Source organism: Muscardinus avellanarius (assembly GCF_963383645.1).
Source record: "Muscardinus avellanarius genome assembly, chromosome: 1".
Classification (NCBI taxonomy): Eukaryota; Metazoa; Chordata; class Mammalia; order Rodentia; family Gliridae; genus Muscardinus; species Muscardinus avellanarius.
In genome coordinates this window covers 209,155,878-209,176,112 of record NC_137786.1, presented here as the reverse complement: position 1 = coordinate 209,176,112, position 20,235 = coordinate 209,155,878, and the positions used below count along the sequence as shown (strand labels likewise).

The 20,235-nt window shown below is 42.6% G+C and overlaps 1 protein-coding gene across 3 annotated transcripts in view; it reads left to right on the top strand.

Annotated features, from left to right (window-relative positions):
• The window catches only part of PAMR1 (peptidase domain containing associated with muscle regeneration 1), a gene marked incomplete at both ends in the record, with an annotated part of 96,380 nt that overhangs the window by 59,329 nt on the left and 16,816 nt on the right, over positions 1-20,235 (top strand). For 2 of the 3 annotated variants that reach the window (XM_080706622.1, XM_080706620.1), the window contains 2 exons: positions 1,332-1,549; positions 3,884-3,991. In XM_080706622.1, coding sequence (XP_080562748.1) covers positions 1,332-1,549; positions 3,884-3,991 — 326 coding nt within the window. The remainder of the gene's footprint in view (positions 1-1,331; positions 1,550-3,883; positions 3,992-20,235) is intronic. The other variant, XM_080706621.1, reaches the window with a different exon arrangement.

Here is a 20,235-nt window from a genome sequence, read left to right as displayed (position 1 = left end):
TTAAAATCCCTGACCTCCTAGGGTACAAGCTTTCAGTATTTTTGGAGTGGATCATTGTACCCTGAGGTTACCACACACTGGCCAGCTTCTTGACTGTCTCTCTGTCCTCTAGTAGGAGCACTATGGTATCCTCATGTGAAGGATCCAGAAACTAGATTCTTTTCTCACTCCTCCTCATCAAAGCTGAAGTTGCAACACCCTGAGGGCAGAGTGAGGCTCACTAACTTGGCTTTTTCACAGAAAGACTGGTTCAGGAACAAGCAAGGGGCCACACTCTCCTGCTTAATGGGCTCAGGGCCGGGTCTGCCAGGGATGCTAAGGCAGGTGTTAAAGGCTGCATGTGAATATTTCAGTAGCTTAGGAACCAAAACAGATGGCTCTATTAGAATCTCTGAAGGGCTTCTCCAAGGTCCTAGATGCAAAAAGAGATTCCCACCCCAAATAAAATGGTAGATAATTGAGAAGCAAATTGCCTGCCCAAGAAAGGGCCCTAGAGAGGCAGGGAAATATATGATTTCCCTTTCCACCTCTGGTCCAGGGATAATCATGATGAAATTGATTCAAAGTATATGCACAGTGTTTAGCTCAGAAACTCTATAGGCATTCACAAGGTCCCCTTTCTATCTCCTACCACACCCAGGCTACCACAAAGTCTCTTTTCTTATCTGTAAAACAATCGCAAGGGCACCCATATCTCTCTTCCTTCTCCTACCATCCTTCCTCCAAATACCACCATTTCTCATTGGGATTCTGTCCAGCTCCTAACTGGCTTCCCTGCCCTCATTTTTTTCCAGCTCCATACTCTTCTTTCATCAGTGTGGTCCTTTGAGGTCCTAAGCCCAAGCATTATTCTCATGTTGAAACCTACTAGAGGTTTCTTGTTGGGCTTAGAATAAAACCTGATTTCCTCCCCTCTCAAAAAAGCTGGCCTATGCTCTCTTCCTTGGAGCATTCCTTAACCTGCCAAGCTCACCACTACCCCAGGGACTTTGCACTTACAGACCCCCCTGTCTAGACCTGTCTTTTTTTGACTTTTGCAGGTCTCCGTCCAAATATCAGACACTCAGGGAGGTCTTCCCTGACGACATGCCGATAGCAACTTACCCTCCCCATCGCTGTATGTTTTTATCTGGTTCATTTTATTCTAAAGGCTAAGAGCCCTTAGCAGTCTTTCAATTTTCCTTGTCTTTGGGTCTCCTTGCTTACTATCTGTCTTCTAAATCCAAGTTCATCTCCACGAGGCCAGGCACTGTGTGTGGTCGTTAGGCCTGGAACATGCTTGTGATCCTATGATGGCTCAGGGCCCACCTATCTCTTCTGTCCACCCACAGGTTCGTCATGTTGAGCCTGGAGTTTGACTACATGTGTCAGTATGACTATGTTGAGGTCCGTGATGGAGACAGCAGTGATGGCCCCATCATCAAGCGTTTCTGTGGCAACGAGCGGCCAGCGCCCATCCGAAGCACGGGCTCCTCACTCCACGTCCTCTTCCACTCCGATGGCTCCAAAAATTTTGATGGTTTCCATGCCATTTTCGAAGAGATCACAGGTAAAGGCCACAAAGAAATATAGAACATTTTCTGGCTTGCTCCATAAAGTGTCCTGCCTGGCCTTCTCAGAAGCAACCTGATATGGAAAGGCCTATTTAAGAAAAGCTCACCTGGAACCAAAACTGGGAACAATGTCCCTCATACAGAGGAGGCGAACTGGAGCACAGGGAGGCTGTATACTGTGTCCAGGGTCACACAGCTGTGAGGGTGGCCCAGGGACTTTTGGTGGGGCAATTTGGGTCTAGATCTGACACGAGGACGCCTCCCATGATTAAGAACATTGGCTTTGGATACTTGGCAGATGAAGCAGTGTGACTTTGGGAAAATTCTTCTACCTCTCTGGCCCCCATTTCCTAATTGGTGACCAAGGAATGGTAATACCTATGGTCAGTGTAACATACTGCATTAGCACAGTCTGGTATACAATAAGCACTCAGTACCCGCACACCCATGTCCTCTATTTGCCATCTGTAAAGTGGGTATTGAAAGTCTTAAATGACAGTGGCAGATGTCATTTACTTGATGAGTAACTTTAAACTTGATTTTAACTCCTGTCATCTTTGGTCATATTTGGAAGTAGGATTTGACCAAAATGGATGAAATGTTCAATTTTAAGGGATCACAACAGTTCTCACTAAGATTGTGCACCACGTTTTACAAAATAAGCTCATGTTGAAGGTCAGTTTTCAACAATACTGAATGATAGTAATAATAATAATAATGATGATGATGATGATGATGATGATGATGATGATGAAACTAGCGAGGGCATTCTGATGGTGAAGTCTTCCTTAGGAGGAAAATCTGATGCGAAACTTCCTAGGGAAGGAGGTGGTGGCAGAACAATCAGTGTTTCTTCCTGCCCTTGCAGTGTGGCCAGCAGCCCGGCAGCCCAGTGTGCCCCTCGGGACACTGCCCACTGCTCCTGGCAGGTGCTGCAGTCTGAGTATGCCGCTGGTCTCCTGGTGGCTGGATCTTTTTCCCTTGCTGTTTCCCTGAGGCCTAGACTGAGCGGATTCCTAGGGGAGATGTGTCTAGGACACTTAGGGCAGTTAGCTAGGGAAGCTGTCAGGAAGCCCAGGGCAGTGGCGCCTCCTCAGCTTCTGTCCCTGTGTTGAGGGAGGCTCTTTTTCTTCTGAGATGGGCTCCTCCACCTCCTCTGGAGGAGCTGGGAGGCACTGGCCTGCACTGGCCAACAGCCAGACAGTAAGTACCACTTCTCATCCTTCAAACACCCTCATGTGTCTGCTTCCACTCAGGCTATTCCCTCTGGCTGAGTTCACCTGTCCCAAACCTGCATATCAAAACCATCCTTCAGGACCCAGATCACCTTCTCCCTCCTCTGCTGAGCCTGGTGTCTCACTCCAGTGAGCTGTTGCTTTGCCCTTTTGTGATGGCCCCATAGCACTTTCTCTTCTTCTTTTTTTCCCCCTAAATAACTGAACATATTATATAGCTGCTGCATACTTTTTTACCCATAGCTTTAATCTGAAAAATAGAATGTCCTATTTATCTTTGTATTCCTCCAGTGCTTTCTACAGAGCAAACATTGGATATAGGTTTGATGAACCGAGCCAAGGAATTTATTTCTACATTGAGATACATGAATTGTAGGAATGGTAGGAAGACACAGGCCAAGGGGTCCCAGTGTTTTTTTTTTCATAGAAAAATAATTCAAAAGGCACTCTGAAAATGTACATTTTGAAGCTTGAAGGAAACCATGCATTCTCAGAACTTTACAGCACTGAATTTCTCAGCTTTGAGCTGAGAGGTTCTACAGAACAGAAAAGGGGTTAATTACCATGCAATGCTGGCAGCCTTTTCCCTAGCATGTTTGAACCCACAACCCATATTCAGCTGAAAACACATCCACACTGCAGGGGACCAATGGTAACAGGAAGTAGTTTTGGAAATTCTTGAGCAGCGACACCCTTGATAATATCACAAAGATCATCTTCTAGTGATGGTCTCTTGGTACCTGGAATGCAGAGCTTTATTTATTTATTTGTTTGTTTGTTTGTTTGTTTATATTTTTGACAAAAGTTGACCTAAAGCCCCAAGATGCTTCTGGAGTGCCTATTGGAGACACATAAGCATGATTCTGCTTTTGTTAATGTACTGTTCTTGTTTGTGTTTGTGGGGACTTCAAAAAAAAGTCAAATAGTGTCATCAGCATTTCATACCTAAGGAGCACTTGTTTTAGGAACTGTCATACAATGGCAATATGAATTCAGTAAGATGGTTGCGATAAGTCAAGTAAAAGCTCTTAGGTGAAGACTCCAGGTACAGAGATGCACTCCACCGTGGTGCTAAGGCTGTCTTCTCTCTTACAGCATGCTCCTCATCCCCTTGCTTCCATGATGGTACCTGCCTTCTCGACAAAGCTGGGTCTTACAAGTGTGCCTGTCTGGCAGGCTACACTGGGCAGCACTGTGAAAATCGTAAGTGTGCCTCTTGATTGCAACTGCAAGTACAGGAGCCATGTGGGGCTGGCATGGAGGGGGATTTGGGACTAGGAAGACTGTTGTTACTTGGTGTCTGGAATGATGTGTCTAAGATGGAGCATGGCATGAGTGCCCACTCAGTGATCTCAGTCAGCTTCTTTGGAACTACCTACTTTTACCCATTGATATTTCCAACCCTTAGCTGCTGTTGTTGTTGCTGCTGCTGTCTCTCAATAAGATATGATGCAACTGTAATCCCAGTATCTGGGAGGCTAAGACAGGAGGATTGCAAGTTCCAGGCTAGCCTCAGCAACTTATCGAGGCCCTCAACAACTTAGACTCCATTTAAAAAAAATAGGGCTCTGAGGTAGAATGTCCATGAGTTCAGTTCCAAGTAAAAAAACAAACGAAAATGAACAATGACAACAATATAAACAAAAAATTAACAATAACAACAATATAAACAAACAAAAACAAAGGCCTTCAATAATAGAGCTCAAAAACACCAAGGAAAAAGTCAACACCATTGCATCATCGTCAATACCAAACACCATCGCAAACTCTACTGTGGCTCAGAGTCTGAACTCCCTGTGCATGCTAAGATCTAGGTTTTGTAATTACCCTCCAGGGCACCATTCATGGACTCCAATGTGCTGTTGTAAGTCTGAAATCCTGCATCAAGCATGGTAAGTATGTAGGGTGACCATGAGTCCCAGTTTCCCAGGGCCAGTCTCACTGTATGCAGTTTGTCTAGGCATAATTATTTATGTATGTATGTATGTATTTATTTATTTATTTATTTATTTTGCTGATACTGGGGTTCCTGGAAGCCCTTCTACCTCCGGGCTACACTCCCAGACCTATTTTTACATTTTTCTATTTGGAAACAGGGTCTCCTAAGCCAGCGCATGCGCCTGGCTTCGAACCTGCACAATCCTCCTGTCTCTGCCTCCCAAGCGCGGGGATTACAAGCGTGCGCCACCACGCCCGGCTAGGCGTAATTATTAATAGCACCCTCTTTCATGCTCAAAGCATCTTAAATTGAATAATCATTGCATGTTCATCTTGCAGATATGAGATGAGGTTAGATGAGTTATAGGCCAACCAACCAACACGTATCAAAGGATTACCATATATGGGGGATTATGGAAATGCAGAAAAAAGGATCCCTTGCCCTTCCCTGAAAGAGCTTATCCTGAGTGGGCAAGGCAAGCTTCTTGTGTCTTCAGCAGTTCTGAACAGGCCTGGAATGAAAGGGATGGTGAGTGGTGGGACAGGAGTCAGAGCAGAAAGAAATCTTTCCAACTGTGGAATGCCATGTGATCTGTCTCTAGAAGAGCTCTCCTTGTTCTCTAACCATTCAAGTTCACCCTTCCCAGCCTCCTACTTGAGCCTCTCTCTCTCTCTCTCTTTCTCTCTCTCTCTCTCTCTCTCTCTCTCTCTCTCTCTCTCTCTCTCTCTCTCTCTCCAGATCAAACCCAGAGCTTCATGCACTGGAAGCATATACTGCCCTTGAGTCATATCTCGATGGTAGCATTGAATCTCCCAAGCTGTCAAGTCTTACAGACAGTATTCAAAAACAAAGCTGGGCATCGTGGTGCAGCACGCTTGTAATCCCAGTATTTGGGAGGCAGAGTCAGGAGGATCTGGATTCTCAGACAGTCTCAGCTACTTAGTGAGGCTCTTTGCAACTAAGTGAGACCCTATTTTAAAATAAAGAATAATAAATAATAGTGCTGGGAGTGTAGCTTGGAGGTAGAATGCCCGTGGGTTCCATCTCCAGTACTGCAAAAACAAAAAAACAAAAAAGCCAAACAAAACAAAAGCAGAACAGTAATAGCACTTAGTAACCTGTGGTTATCGCAACAGCAGAATCCAAGGGAAACCAAATCAAACAAATGATCCACTCCAAACCAGGTAGAAGTTTCTAATCCATGTTCTTGAAAAGGCGGTACATGAATCTCCTCCACTAATCAGATTCTAGCTTTTGCCAAAGAGAGAGGTAAAAACTGCTAAGTCTAGACATGCACCTGGTGGGGCAAATCCTTTGTCCTCCGCAGGTGGTGGTGCCGTGACTGTCCAGTGCCACTGTGTGGTGTGAGGATTATGCCTCTGGCCAAGAGAAGCTGCCACACTCTAGCCAAAAATAGTTTACCAAGGGTATCTGGTAATGAAGACCTTCTGTGTGGCATGTATCATAACAGAAGTTTTAAACACCAAACAGTTATCACTGACCACAAAATAAAAATTAGGGGATGAGGAAGGAGGACAGTAGCATCCTGGGCAGGGTTCTTCCAAGCAGCTCTTGAGATGAGGACAGTGTGCAAGTAATGTTTTGAGGACGAGCTCCCCGAGGAAGCCCACAGGGAGTGGGGAAGCCAGCCCAGGAAGGGAAAAAAGCCAAGCAAGAGGGTGAATTTGGGCCAAAATTCCAAGCCCAGTGTATAGGGGTAGCGCAGCCTGGAATGTGGACAGAGAGCTACCCACACAGCAGCTAGTCATTGTCTTTGGCCGGCCTGAGTGAGAAGGAGGATGTGAACCTAGGCACACTGGCTTTCTGTGCAGGTGGACAGTATGATTCCAGGAGTGTCTGGACACTTCTCTGAAAGTAGCAGGGGCAGGCAACACTATAGAACTGGGGGAAGGCCCATGTAAGAGGGAGAGGGGGGGGTTGCTCACCCACTTCTAACTAGCACAGACAGTGCTTTGTGTGCACCTAGAAGGGCCCGTCTGACCACATCTCTAAAGTTCATAAATTGTCCGAATGAATTTTTCCTAATGTTTCCTTGAAACCACTGCAGATATAAGCCATGGTTTCAATAGTGGGTCTACAAGTGTGCCATTGCATTCTTCTAGAAGCCTCCCTTGCCCTGGCATGGCACAATTGGCCTGAGTGAACCTGCCAGAGGCTTAGAAGTGATGTTCTGCTCTGTGGTTCCTGCCTCATTTGAGCCTGCTGGGCTATGTGTGAGGCAGATCAGAAACCATAGCTTTCCCTTTGTTTCAAGAATTTGTGTATGAGTCGGCGGAGGTGGCACATACCTGCAATTCCAGTACTTTGGAGGCTGAGACAAAAGGATCTCAAGTTCCAGACCAGCCTCAGAAATACAGTGAGACTCTCAGCAATCTAGCAAAACTCTACCGCAAAAAATAAAATAAAATAAAATAAAAAATAAAAAAGGGCTGGCAGTGTACCTAAATTCATACACAAATTCTTAAAGAGAAAAATGTGGTTCTTTGATCTGCTTGCATATAACTCAGCAGACTTACTGAGGTAAAATGCCTCTGGGTTCAATTTCCACTAAATGAAAACAAACAAACAATGAATTTGTGTTTGGAAAAAATTCTAGAGTCTTCACAACGGCAAATCTGGATCTTGATCCTTTAGATTCAGAACAGAAAAAAAAAAAAGTAAATAAAAAGGAAGGCTTACTGAATTCACTGAACTAACTGTATAATATCAGGGCTTTGATAAACAAGAGTAAAATTGGAAAGAAGCAAGACTTCCCCAAATAAGACTAAATCCTTTAAGAAAAGCTGTTTCAAATCAGGGGAAGAAAAATAAATTGTTCCAAAAGTTATGACTAAAATATGCACGTACCCGTGCATATTTTACCGCTCATGAGTCAAAAATGGATTTCTCCGCATTGTTATTCTACCAAGAAAAAAATAAACATCATGAAAAAAGAATGTGAAATAATGCATTTTGCACTGTTTTGTAACTTGATTCATGCAAGATCTCAAATGACTTTAAAACACCAGTATAGATGGGCAAGAGAATTCTCCCTTGCCAGTTTTCAAAACACAGTTCAAACGCCATAATCCTTCAGTACCATGCTTTAGCTGGGTGAAGCTCTTAGCAGTGAGAATTTAATATGTCATTTGCTAGCATTCATATGGGGGGTCTGATGATTGTTATTTTCTAAAAGGGCCAGGCTTATTTATCTCTTCTGCTACAACCTTTGGCATGAGTTCTAACTTACTCAGTAGGGGGAAACATCACAAGAATCAGCTGTGTTCGTTTACCTTATAATTTCTGGGTACACTTAGATATATATTTTTTTTCAGAACAGTTTGTCAGCTGAAAAAGCAAAAAGGAGAAAAAAGGATGAACTCTGTTTTCCTCATGAGGAAATCAGTGAACAAAAACAATTTCCCTGGAGGGAACTCTTTCAAAATTATAAAGAAACTCAAGCATTCTAAGATTCTCCAAACTCTGAAATGGCTACATTGGAGGGGGCAATCATGTAAGCGAGACAGCTTTAAGAGCACTGCACTCCCACAGTATTAGTGAGAGTTCTGTCTTCTATTGATGTAATAGCATATCCGACACGGGGAAACACGTTTACCTACTGCTTTAATGATATGTTTTCTTCAAGTCTTCATGGGCAGGTAGATGCTTTTTGCAGACAAAAGATCTGAAGCAGAGGATTCAAGATCTTGGTCCCATCCAGTTTCAAAACCAGAGGTCAGCCGGGCATGGCGGCGCATGCCTGTAATCTCAGTACTTGGGAGGCTGAGAGGAGAGGATGGCAGGTTCCAGGTCAGCTTCAGAAACTTGGTGAGATTCTCAGCAACCTAATGAGACTCCGTTTCAAAATGTAAAAATAAATAAATAAATAATAAAGTAGGGCTCGGGGTATAGCTTGGAGATAGAACACCCCTGTGTTTAATTCCCCGTACCAAAAATAAATAAATAAATACATAAATAAATACATAAATAAAGTAAATGTTAGCACCATCAATACACAAATCAGAGGTCAGAGCTGTGCATTTCCCTATAGTCCACCATGTCTCAGATATGGCTTCTGCCATGTAGCTTGGTGAGACTTCAGGTGACTGATTGATGAGCTCTGATTATCATTGTATCCTTTTAGGGCATCCTTCCTCTTTCTTTCTTTCTTTCTTTCTTTCTTTCTTTCTTTCTTTCTTTCTTTCTTTCTTTCTTTCGGTACTGGGGATGGAACCCAGGGGCATTCTACCTCTGAGTTACACACCCAGCTCTATTTTTTAAAATTCTTTGTTTTGAAACAGGGTCTCAGAGTTTCACTGAATCGCAGAGGGCCTCAGTAAGTAGCTGAGGCTGTCTGCAAACCGCAATCCTCCTGTCTCAGCCTCCCAAATGCTGGGATGACAAGCGTGCGCTTAGGGAGTCCTTTAAATAAGGCTCACCTGCCTCTCTGTTCAAAAAGAGACGTTGAAACAAGCTCTTATCTTTACTTTCTCTGTGCATGTCTGTAAGTGAAGTGGAACAAAATAGATTTTCTACTTAATTTCAGAGGAAATATATACTTGCGAATACAAAAGACAAAAACAGAGGTGTATAAAATAAGAAAAAAAAATGTTTTTCCTCTAACTGGTCTTGGTTTCCAGGGGAACTACTGTTAGAAACTTAGGGTATATCCTTTCAGACATTTTTTTCCTATGGTGTTCAGACTGACATTTCTTATACCAGTGGTTTCAACTGGAGATGCTTTCCCCCTCCCTCTCCACCCCTGGAGGCACTTGGAAGCGTCTCAAACAGTGTTGGTTGGTGTGGGGCTGCTGAGGCCATGAATGTTGCTCAATATCCTACAACGCATGGGATAGTCCCTGTGATCAAGAGCTATTTGGCCCAAATGTCACAAGTGTCAAGGTTGGGAAACACTGTTTTAAACAAAGGTTTATTTAAATATACATGTACCTATTCAACTTATTTTCAGCATCTGTGTCATGGATATCTTTTTTTCAGATGAGTCCATGTTGATCTAATCATTTAAAAAAATGATTGCTGAGTATTTCATCATACAGATGAATGTATCATCATAATTCATCCAATTCCTTAACGTGGGTTTAATATTGCCTTTAAAGTTTTTGCTACCTGGGCGTGGTGGTGCACGTTTGTAATCCCAGCATTCAGGAGGCTGAGAATGGAGGACTGCAGTTTGCGGACGGCCTCAGTTACTTAGTGAGTCCCTCTGCAACCAGTGAGACCCTGTTTCAAAATAAAGAATAAAAAATAGATCATGGAGTGTAGCTCAGGGGTCAAATGTCCCTGGGTTCCATCCCTAGACCCACACACACACAAAAGTTTTTGCTATAAGAAGACTGCAGTGAAAATTTTCACCGATTTATTGTTCACACACAGAGGTATTTGCATGAGATAAATTTCCTAGAGGTTGAACTATTAGTTCAAAAGGCCCACATATTTAAGCTTTCTAGAACTCTCACCAAAAAGGTCACTAAGGGGTTTTAGCAATGTATAAGATAAACCATTTGTTTAAGTGCCAGCCAAGAAAAGAAAAATTGGGACCTACATTTCAGAAACTAGGATCTATTCTTGTCAAATTGGAAATGGATTTATTTTCAAAGAGTTCCGCTGGTCTGAGGAGAGAGTTCTTGTTCAGACTTCGCGAGGTGGCGGATAAAGAACAAGAAACAATCAGCAAGGTCTGGCCAAGTTCCAGCGGTCAAGAGGATGTGAGAGCCCCCATGGGACAGTCTTCAAGCGCTGCTGCCCCCAAGGCCTCATTGTTTCTCAAGAGGGTAAAACTTTCCTCTGCTCTTGAGTGGCCTCCTCGGAAGCCTAACAAGAGGAGTGGTCCCCGCCTCAGCCTCCAGGCCAAACTAGCCTCCCGCCAATACCCCCAGTGACCTCCAGCCTCACTGGGCCACCATGTAAGAAACTGGGGCCCCTTCTTTCCTCTGAAGTTTCCTGTTTCTTTGTATGGAACACAACGACAAAATAAGTCCTTGAGTAAGTGGTCAGAATGTTGTTTTGCAAAAGTGGAGAGTGAGGGATTCATCGCCTGCTCCAATTTCCATGTTGCCTTTATTCCTCTGGCCCACTTGACGATGCCTGGCTTTCCCCCTTGCATCCTAATGAAGGACCATGAAACAGACTAAATCTTGGGGGCACAATGCTCCCACTGCGGGCTCTGACGCGCCTTTGAACAAAACAAGTCGGTCTCCACCAATTAAAGGAAAACGGTGAATCTGGATTCATTTGGGTTTTGGAGTCTCAGGAGGTTTCCCACTGGCCTGTCCCAAGGACTGGGAAGAAAAGAGCCCAGGATGAGAAGCACAGTGTACACTTTAGCTTCAAAGGGGCAGCCCGCGTTTCTCATCGGAATAAGCACAATAAGCAAACAGGCACTTTGGGGATTTCATGGAAATGTTAATGCTGACGCAAGTGAAAATACACGGAGACCCCTAGTGGGTAGCGGTCATCTCTCCCATCACAGGTGGGTAAATAAGATGCTGCAGGCTCGATGAGATTCATGCAAATTGTCTGACACCTCTCCCAGTGAGGCATTTTAGGCTGGAATTATTTACTGTCTTTTTTCTCAAGTCCAAAAATCTCTCTAATCCATAATGCACGGAAGATAGGTGCATCTTAGTCTGTCATGAGATGACGCGCCCGGAGGTGAAGAGGTCAGAATCTGTGGTCAGAAAGACCTTGGATTGACACTGAATCTGCACTTTACCAGCCAGATGACCTTGAGCAAGTCATTTAACTTCCAAAACCTTAGTTTTCCCATTTGTAAAGCCCAGAAAAATAGAACCAAACACCTTTTAGAGTCTTTGTGGGTATGTAATGAGATGAGCCATACAAGCCAGAGCTGAGTAATAGAAGCTGCTATTTTTTATTATAGCTTCTGGCCTCCTATTATGACCATTTAAAAGTCTTTCAGAACCTGAGTGTGGTGGCAAATGCCTATAGTCCCAGTACCTGAGAGGGTGAGACAGGAAGATCACACATTTGAGCCGGGGTGCCATAATTGAGACCTTGTTCCAAAAGTTTAAAAACGTAAATAAGGACTCAGGTTGTAGCTCAGTGGTAGAATGTCAACTCCAGTACCACAAAACCAACCAACCAGCCAACCAATAAATATATACAACTGAGAGAAAGCAGAGGAGACTTTTCTGGATAAGATATTAGGGCAACGACACTAGTTTCTATAAACTGATAGTATGGGAAACCATTCTCAGGGTCCCAAGGTTTTAGACTTTTGAAGTTTTCTCAGTGGGCCGGCCTTCCAAATAATTGATGGATCCTAAGTACTGCTACCACTGCATTGTCATGCAGGCAAGAAAAATCAGGTTTAAAAGGACTAGCAGTTGTTATCAATGTCATTCTCATAAGAAATTCTACATCTGAAGAGAAAACACCCACATTGAGTCTGATGAATGAGGATCTTTTGAAGCCAGATCGGCTGGAAAGGGGGCTACCAGAAACAATAAATAGAGTAATTCCATGAAGGAACTGGATTTAGACACTCTAGAGAAGGTGCCCAAAGGATCATGCTACCTGGACAGCCTCCTTTTTCTCATGAGATTTCAATTGTGACTCACTGAACATATGGCGGGTTGTATGTCTATCTCCTGGTGGTCATATTAATTACTTGGGTTTCAGAGCATCACTTTTGTATTTTGTTGACAGGGAGGAAAAGAGAAGAATAAAATGAACAGCCTACTTTACCTGAGGGGGTGGGAGGGGGGAAGAGGGAAATTCTCTAATGAACATGATGTAGTTTAACAAACATCAAAGTCAATCACTAAGCCAAGCATGAGAAGGAGGGAGGGGGAGGGAAAGGGGTGGGAATTGGGTAAGGGCTAATTGGGTGATGCGTGCATGTATGCCTCCACCATCTTGTATCCCATTAAGATATATTACTACAATGCACCAATAAAAATATTTAAAAAGAGACTGTGGTAGTTATATCATTGTAGAACAGCCTCAGAGATCCATCGTTATTACCCATAAGTACTTAATAACTTAGAGCCTTGAGAGGTTGGAGTAGCTCCAGGAAGACATGAGCTAGGAAACTGTTACCTTGTCACATGTTACCTGGGACTCCCATCCACTCATCCTCCCTAATAATGAAGATGAATCTCTGACATCCTTCTTGGTTTATTCAGAGGGACACCATCCATTTGAATTTAGAGCCAAAATACAAAAGTTGTCAATGAATACAGTAGAAAGCTGCCCTTCAATGGTTATCAAGGTATATGTGTGTGTGTGTGTGTGTGTGTGTGTGTGTGTGTGTGTGTGTGTGTATACATGTTAAATTCAGAACAATAGTTCATTTGGATCCATCCTTGTTGGGTGAACCCAAGTGTACTTAGAACAAAGGACATCTTATTACAAAGTCCTATGGGTTTCGTATACCCTGTGGCCTCTTACCTAAAACATTGTTGTTTCATGTAGAACGGGCTATATGTTTCCTGTGACACTGTCTATTTAATGTGTCAACATTTCCATATGGTAGGTACTTTGATTATCTCTATAGATTGATTCATTCAAACATTTTTGAGTGTCTAATAAGTACCAAGCACTGAGAAAATAAGACAGGGCTACATAGCATGTATTTTCTCCTCCTTTTGGCAAAGCCATAACAATCTTAATCTTGGCCCTTTTCTAGTGTAGAGGAGAAGATCCTATGTTCTGTAGTTCCCAACTACAAATTCTTTCAGTAAGGCCTTTGGTAGTGGTGATGAGGATTACTAAGTGCTTCTTGTATGTTAGAGGTTAGGCAGAATCTCCAGGGCCTCAAAGGTGCCCATTAGCTTATGAACCTCATGAGAGGTCATTGTCTTCATCCTTAAGGCTAAGCAAAACAGAATTGTCCAGCTTAGGCTGTTTCATTTCTCATATTTTAATGTTGACTATGATTATCATTAAGAAATGTTTCCTCCAGTAGTTTAGAGTTACTACCCACCCTGGAACTGAGTCAGAAATCTTCTGAGATATGGTGAACTCCAAGAAGACTAATAAAAAGTACCATATATTTTTTATTCTTTTTACATACTTTTTATATACTTTCATTGTAATTATAAATATATTGAGATTCAAGTGATACATTCAGTCTAGTATGGTGGTACACACCTGTTATCACAGTACTTGGGAGGCTGCAGCAGGAAGATCACAGGTTTGTGGCCAGTCTCAGCAATTTAATGAGGGCTTCTGCAACTTAGTAAATCCTGTTCCAAAATAAAAAACTAGAGCTAGGTGTGGTGGTATACGCTTATAATCCCAGCATTTGGGAGGCTGAGACAGGAGGATCACGGTTCACAAACAGCTTCAGCTACTTAGTGAGGCCCTTTGCAACTGAGATCCTATTTCAAAATAAAGAATAAAAAATTGGGCTGGGGGTATAGCTTGGAGGTAGAATTCCCCTGGGTTCCATCCTCTGTACCGCAAAAAAAAAAAAAAAAAAAAAAAAAAAATAGGGCTGGGAGTGTAGCTCAGAGGTAAACACCCCTGGGTTCAATCCCCAGTACCACAAAACAAACAAACAAATAAAATCAAAGTGATACATTCATACATGCACACAGCAGTTGGTATGTTTCTTTCCAAATCCCACCCAGCTTCCCCCTTTTACCTTCTCTTACATGTTGACGAGATTGATAGTGAAACCTCTATGTACGGGCATGACATTATTTGGCCTGTTTCCTTCCTCAGACCTCTTTTTCCCCTTCCCATTTGTCTCCCCCAGTCCTCTTTCACAATTCTTCTGCTCCCTTTCCTCATTTATCTGAAGTCCTTTTGTTTCCTACTTTTTTCTCTCGCTTCCACATATGAGAGAAAGCCTATGACACTGGACTTTCTAAGGCTGGCTGATCTCATTTTGCATAATATTCTCTAGTTCCCTCAATTTTTCTGCAAATGACCTTATATTTTCTTTTTTATAGATGATTAGTAAAATTCCATTATGTGAATATATCTCATATTCTTTATCCAGACACTTAGTTGGTTCCGTAATTTGTCTATTGCAAACAATGATACATGCACACCCATGTATATAGCGGCACAATTCACAACAGTCAGTTGCAGTTGCAGTAGGTAGAGGGCCTCTAGTTGTTTTTTTTACACTATCTGGATTACCTATACATCTACTCTATCATCTGGTGATATGCCAGGTTGAGTTTGAGCAAGAAATGAAGTGACTAGGACTTTCTGAAAAATTATCTAAGTCGACCTGTCTCTTAGGAACAGGCAGTTTCAGCTGTTTAATTAAATAGGGCATCCAAACACCGGAAAAGTGTGTTCGAAAGACACAGTGTACCAGAGGCTTAAGACAATACTGATTAAGATCAAATAGCTAATTGTAAGCCTCAGCCTCCAAATTGCTGCCGGATGAATAAATAGCAGTGTGTGCAATCCAAGCAGAATTTCACGTGGCTAGTGTCTCATTCACACCCACAGAGGGCTGGAAAATATCAGGGAGGCAGGATGCCATTGGCTGGAAAGGGATAAAAAGAGATTACATCATCAGCTGGTGTCATTATTCTTATTCGGCAAAGGCCTTCATGGAAGTAAAAATAAAAATTGACTTAGTTTAGAAGCACCAGACACAAAATATAAGCTGAACAGGAAAAAGTGAGGAAGACTTGAGAGGCCATCTGATGGTTGTTTCTGAGCACTGGCCTCATGTTAAGTCAGATTTCCAGGAAGAACAAAGCCCCAGCGAGAAAATTAATGCCTTTTCCAAACAGATCGGAAGACCTGTCATAAGTTGTTTCTTTGACTTTGGTGATGAGAGTGAGTGAATGCCAAGAGTGCGCTAAGAATCCAGTCCCTCCATCCCCACCCCCTACCACCAGCTAGATCACGGCTCGTGAGCTTGGTTGACTGCTTCCTTTGTTGAGACTCTCAGGTAATCTTTCAGCTCTGAAGTGTGGCTCTTACTAAGGAGGCAGGATAATACCCTGCCTTACTTTTTTTTACTCAGCTACTTATCTGGGTGACATAAATATTTTATTAACATAAAATTTGCCAAAAAATGTATGCTTTTTATGCATAGTTTTGTAAATCTCTGAAAATCATTTCCAAAAGCAAAGGGGATGTAAATAATAATAAGTTAAACTAGTTTGAAAGTGGAACAAGAATGATCAGAAAGAGAAGACCACTAGATGGGATGGAGATGAAAAGAAAGTTAACGCATGTCCATCTGGAGAGGCAAGCTGCTGGTTTTATTCCAACCTCCCTCTATTCCTTTCTTCTCTGTACCAGAGGGTAGGTGCTGGGAGAATGCTGTACACTTAGTCAACTGTAGAAGCATTAGTATCTTTTATACCAAATATTTCTGTTCAGACTTTTTATTGGTGTATTCTAACTATACCTAACTGTGGGATTTGTTGTTACATATTGGTACATGCGTATAACGTAATTTGGTCAATTTTTTTTTTTTGGCCCTCACTGGTCTCTTTCCTCTTCTATCCTGGTTTCCCTCTTATTATCATGAGATTCCTACCCCTTTCCTTTCCTTTTTTTCTCTCTAGTTTCCATACCTAAGAGAAAACATAGGACCTGACCCTGGACTAGAGTCTAGCTTATTTTGCTTAACATAATGCTCTTCAGTTTTTTTCCCTGCAAATGACATAATTTTGTTCCTCTTTATGATTGAATAAAACTCCATTGTGTGTATATATACTACATTTTTTTTTTATCCATTGATCTGTTGATGGATACGTAGGCTGGTTCCATAATTTGGCTATTTGTAAAGTGTGCTGCTATAAGTATGTGTGCCAAATGGTGTATACCAGACCTTTCTAAAAACTAAATCCTTCTGCCCTCTTGTCAAACAAAATAGCTGGACTTGTTTATGAACACCGTTCCTAACACTGTTCCTATTCCTGTGCACCCCAACTTAATTGGTTTCTGACTTCATGTTCCTTCAAGCCTACGCAAGGGCTTCCTCTGGCTGGGAGGACCTCACTCATCTATGTGGCAGCCTGGACGTGTGTGGGGTTAATGTTCATCCCAGCAGCTATCAGCAAGTGATCATGGGGATGGTAGGTAATAACTGTGTCTCTTACTCCTTGGGTGGGATAACAAGGGGGCATGTTCTTCAGTTTCTGAGAGCTGTCAAATGGCTCTGAGCCTTACTTGCCTCCAAGGTAACTTGTTTAATAACTTACTTAAAAGATTCTTATTTCCTCAATTTCATTGTTTGTCCTTTCTGAGATGACCACAAAAATAAACTGCTTGTACTCAAAACCTTGTCTCATGGGCTGCCTTTTGGACAACCAAAAACATCTCATGAAAAAAAAGAAGGGTCCCTCCTTCCTTTTTTTCCTCTCCCTATCTTTCTTTCTTTCTTGTATTTGGATTGAACCCAGAGGCATTCTACCTCCAAGCTATACTTCCAGCCCTTATTAATTTATTATTATGAAACAGGATCTTACTAGGTTGCTCAGGGTCTCTTTACATGGCTGAGGCTATCCTTGAACCTGTGATCCTCCCATCTCAGCCTCTCAAGTATTAGGATTACAAGTTTTTGCCACCACACCCAGCTTAATGGAAGTATATCTTTAATAGATAACTTAATAGAAGTCTAGATCTCTGTATTAGCCATGGTTCTCCAGAGAAATAGTCAAAATGAAATGATATACATATGAATGTGGAGATTAGAGACTAGTGATATCATTTGAAGGGCAGAGCACCGTGTGTGCAGCTTTTAGGTCAGGCCTGAAAGTCAGGGAATCAGAAGAGCCAAGGGCATGTTGTGGATGTCCCAGGTCAGCAGTCAGGCAGTGAGAAGCCAAATCCTCCCTTCCTCTGCCTGTCTACTCCACTCAGGCCTGCCGGGATCAGAGGATGCTTACCCACACTGGGGAGGATCCCTTCACTCATTCCATCAAGTCAAATACTAATCTTTTCTGCAAACAAGTTCACAGACACATCCAGACAGAATGCTTGCTTAGGCAGGTATCTGGCATCCCATAATTCAGTCAAGTTGACTCAGAAAATTAACTATCACAGTCAGCTAGTTCATTCTCAGGTGGTTTCTCTACAATGTTAGATAAGTCTTTGATCATGTTGAGTAACGCATATCTTAGAGTTGCCTTATCTGAAGGCTACTTAAAATATAAATAATCTCTATTGTTGATTTTAAAAAGCTAATGTTAGGCACACACACACACACACACACACACACACACACACACACATACACACACACACACACATGAGCTCTTTTCTGTGCATTGGAATCATCCCAATCCCTTCTAGGGTAGGACTGGGGGAGTGAATAGAGACCACAGTGATGTTTATGTAAAGAATCAATAACATCTCCCAAGGTGCCTGGGATTTTTTTAGAGATCTGTTCAACTCTTTCATCTAGAATTTTTCAGACAGAGATTGTAACATGCTGCCCCCATCAAGAAGAAGCATCTCAGGACCTCTTCTTATTGTTTCTTCCGTTGTAATCATGACCCTGATATACTGGCCATGCTGTACTAACTACAACATGTGCCCTACTTAAGTGGTGATCTCTGTCTAGTAGTAGCTCAGGGAGAACCCAAATGTGATAAAACTGGAAGTCCCAATTCCAACAGGTCCCAGTAGTTTTTTTTTATTTTTTATTTTTTAATATATTTTTGGTGCATTGTAATCATACATCACATTGGAATACAAGACTTGAGAGGATATACAAACACACATCATCCAATTAGCCCTCATCCAGTCCCCATCCCATTCCCTCCCCCTCCCTCGATTCCATGCTTGTTTGGTGATTAACTTTGATACATTTGTTTATGTACCTCCTGCTTTTTAAAGAGGCTCCATTCTCCCCTATTCCATACCCTCTGATTGGTCACCTTAGTTGCTTCACTATAGGGTCCTTTCTATAGCTCGACCACTTCCTGTTGCCCCTTTTCTGCTAGTTATTGCTGATTAGGGGAAGCATCTGGTTTTAATTTTATGCGATATTTCTCTGTGCATGCCGCATTGCAAATACCTATCCCACTCTTGACGGCCCGTTGTGGCCTGGCTACCCGGTGGACTGATCCAGACCTTGCTGGCTCAAGCAGCGGCCTTGCCTTGTGGGAGGCCCCGCTTCTGGTCTCGCTGGCCCCGACACTGGCCTAACCTCTCAGCTGGCTCCGATCCCGGCCTCGGAGGCCCCAGCACCAGCCTTGCCTCACGGAAGGCTCCGATCCCAGCCTCAGAGGCCTCAATAGCGGCCTTACCTCATGGAAAGCTCCGAATTCCAGTAGTTATTTTTAGCAGAAGCATCCAAATTAGAATATGGTTCAAGTTCATCCAGCTTTCTACTTATAAACTAAGTGGCTTTCTTTTAGACTAAAAGGGAGGCTAGAAGGCATCAGCCCAGTTCAATCAGTTGTGCCTGATAAAGTCTTTGTGGCAACCTCGTCTGTCTGTAGTCAACTTCTGCAGTTGGTTTGTATTTTCAGAGACTCCACATTTAAATTCATCTAAGGTACCTTTATTCTTTGGTTAGGGTCCTATCATTTGATGAAATTTTAGGAGCAGAGTTAAGAAAGGGACTAGTCACTCAAGATGAATTGATTCTAATTTTTTTAAATGCATGTATTCCCCCAGCCCTTTTTCTGTGTCAGAATAAGTTGAGCCAACACGAAGAAGTAAGGCTGGGTTTTCTACAGTAACATCCCTTCAAATTCCAGTTGTTCCATTAAGATTTTTTTTCCCCAGTTGAAAAGGATTTTGTCTGACTTGGAGGCCAGGTGTGGTGGTTCAGGTTTGTAATCTCAGCATTCGGGAGGCAAAACCAGAGGACTGTGGTTTGTGGTTTGTAGACAGCCTCAGCTACTTAGTGAGGCTCTGCAACTCAGTGAGACCTTGTTTCAAAAATAAAGAATAAAAAGTTAGGGTTGGGACTGTCTCTCGGAGGTAGAATGCCCCTGGGTTCCATCCCCATCCCCATTACTGAAAAAAAAAAAAAAAAAAAAAAAAAAGTAAAGAAACTCTGACTTGGGAAAGAAGTCATTGAAAGGAAAGCCCCAAATCATTTTGTCTATCAGTGCTTAGGTGAGGCTGAGGAAAGCCTGGGGACATCTAAAGCACCTTGACATAAACCTGAATGGACATCACTTCTATTTTGGAGTTTGAATGAAAAATTTCCATATTAAACGTATAGAAACACATCTGCCAATGCCCTACTCTTCTGGGAATAGAGAATGCATTCATTAAATACATGATGTGCAGCCAGGTGTGATAGTGCACACCTGTAATCCCAGAGATAGGAGGATCAAAGATTCTAATGGAGTCTCAGAAATGGCCCTCAACAACTTAGTGAGGCCCTGTTTCAAATAAAAGATAAGCCAGGCACGGTGGCATACACTCAGTAATCCCAGTACTTAAGAGAATGAGATTGAAGGATCACAGGTTTGAGGCCAGCTTCAGCAACTTAGGCCTTCTGCAACTTAATAAGACCCTGTTTCAAAATGAAAAAAAAAAATAAAATAGGGCTGAGAGTAGAGCTCAGAGGTAGAAT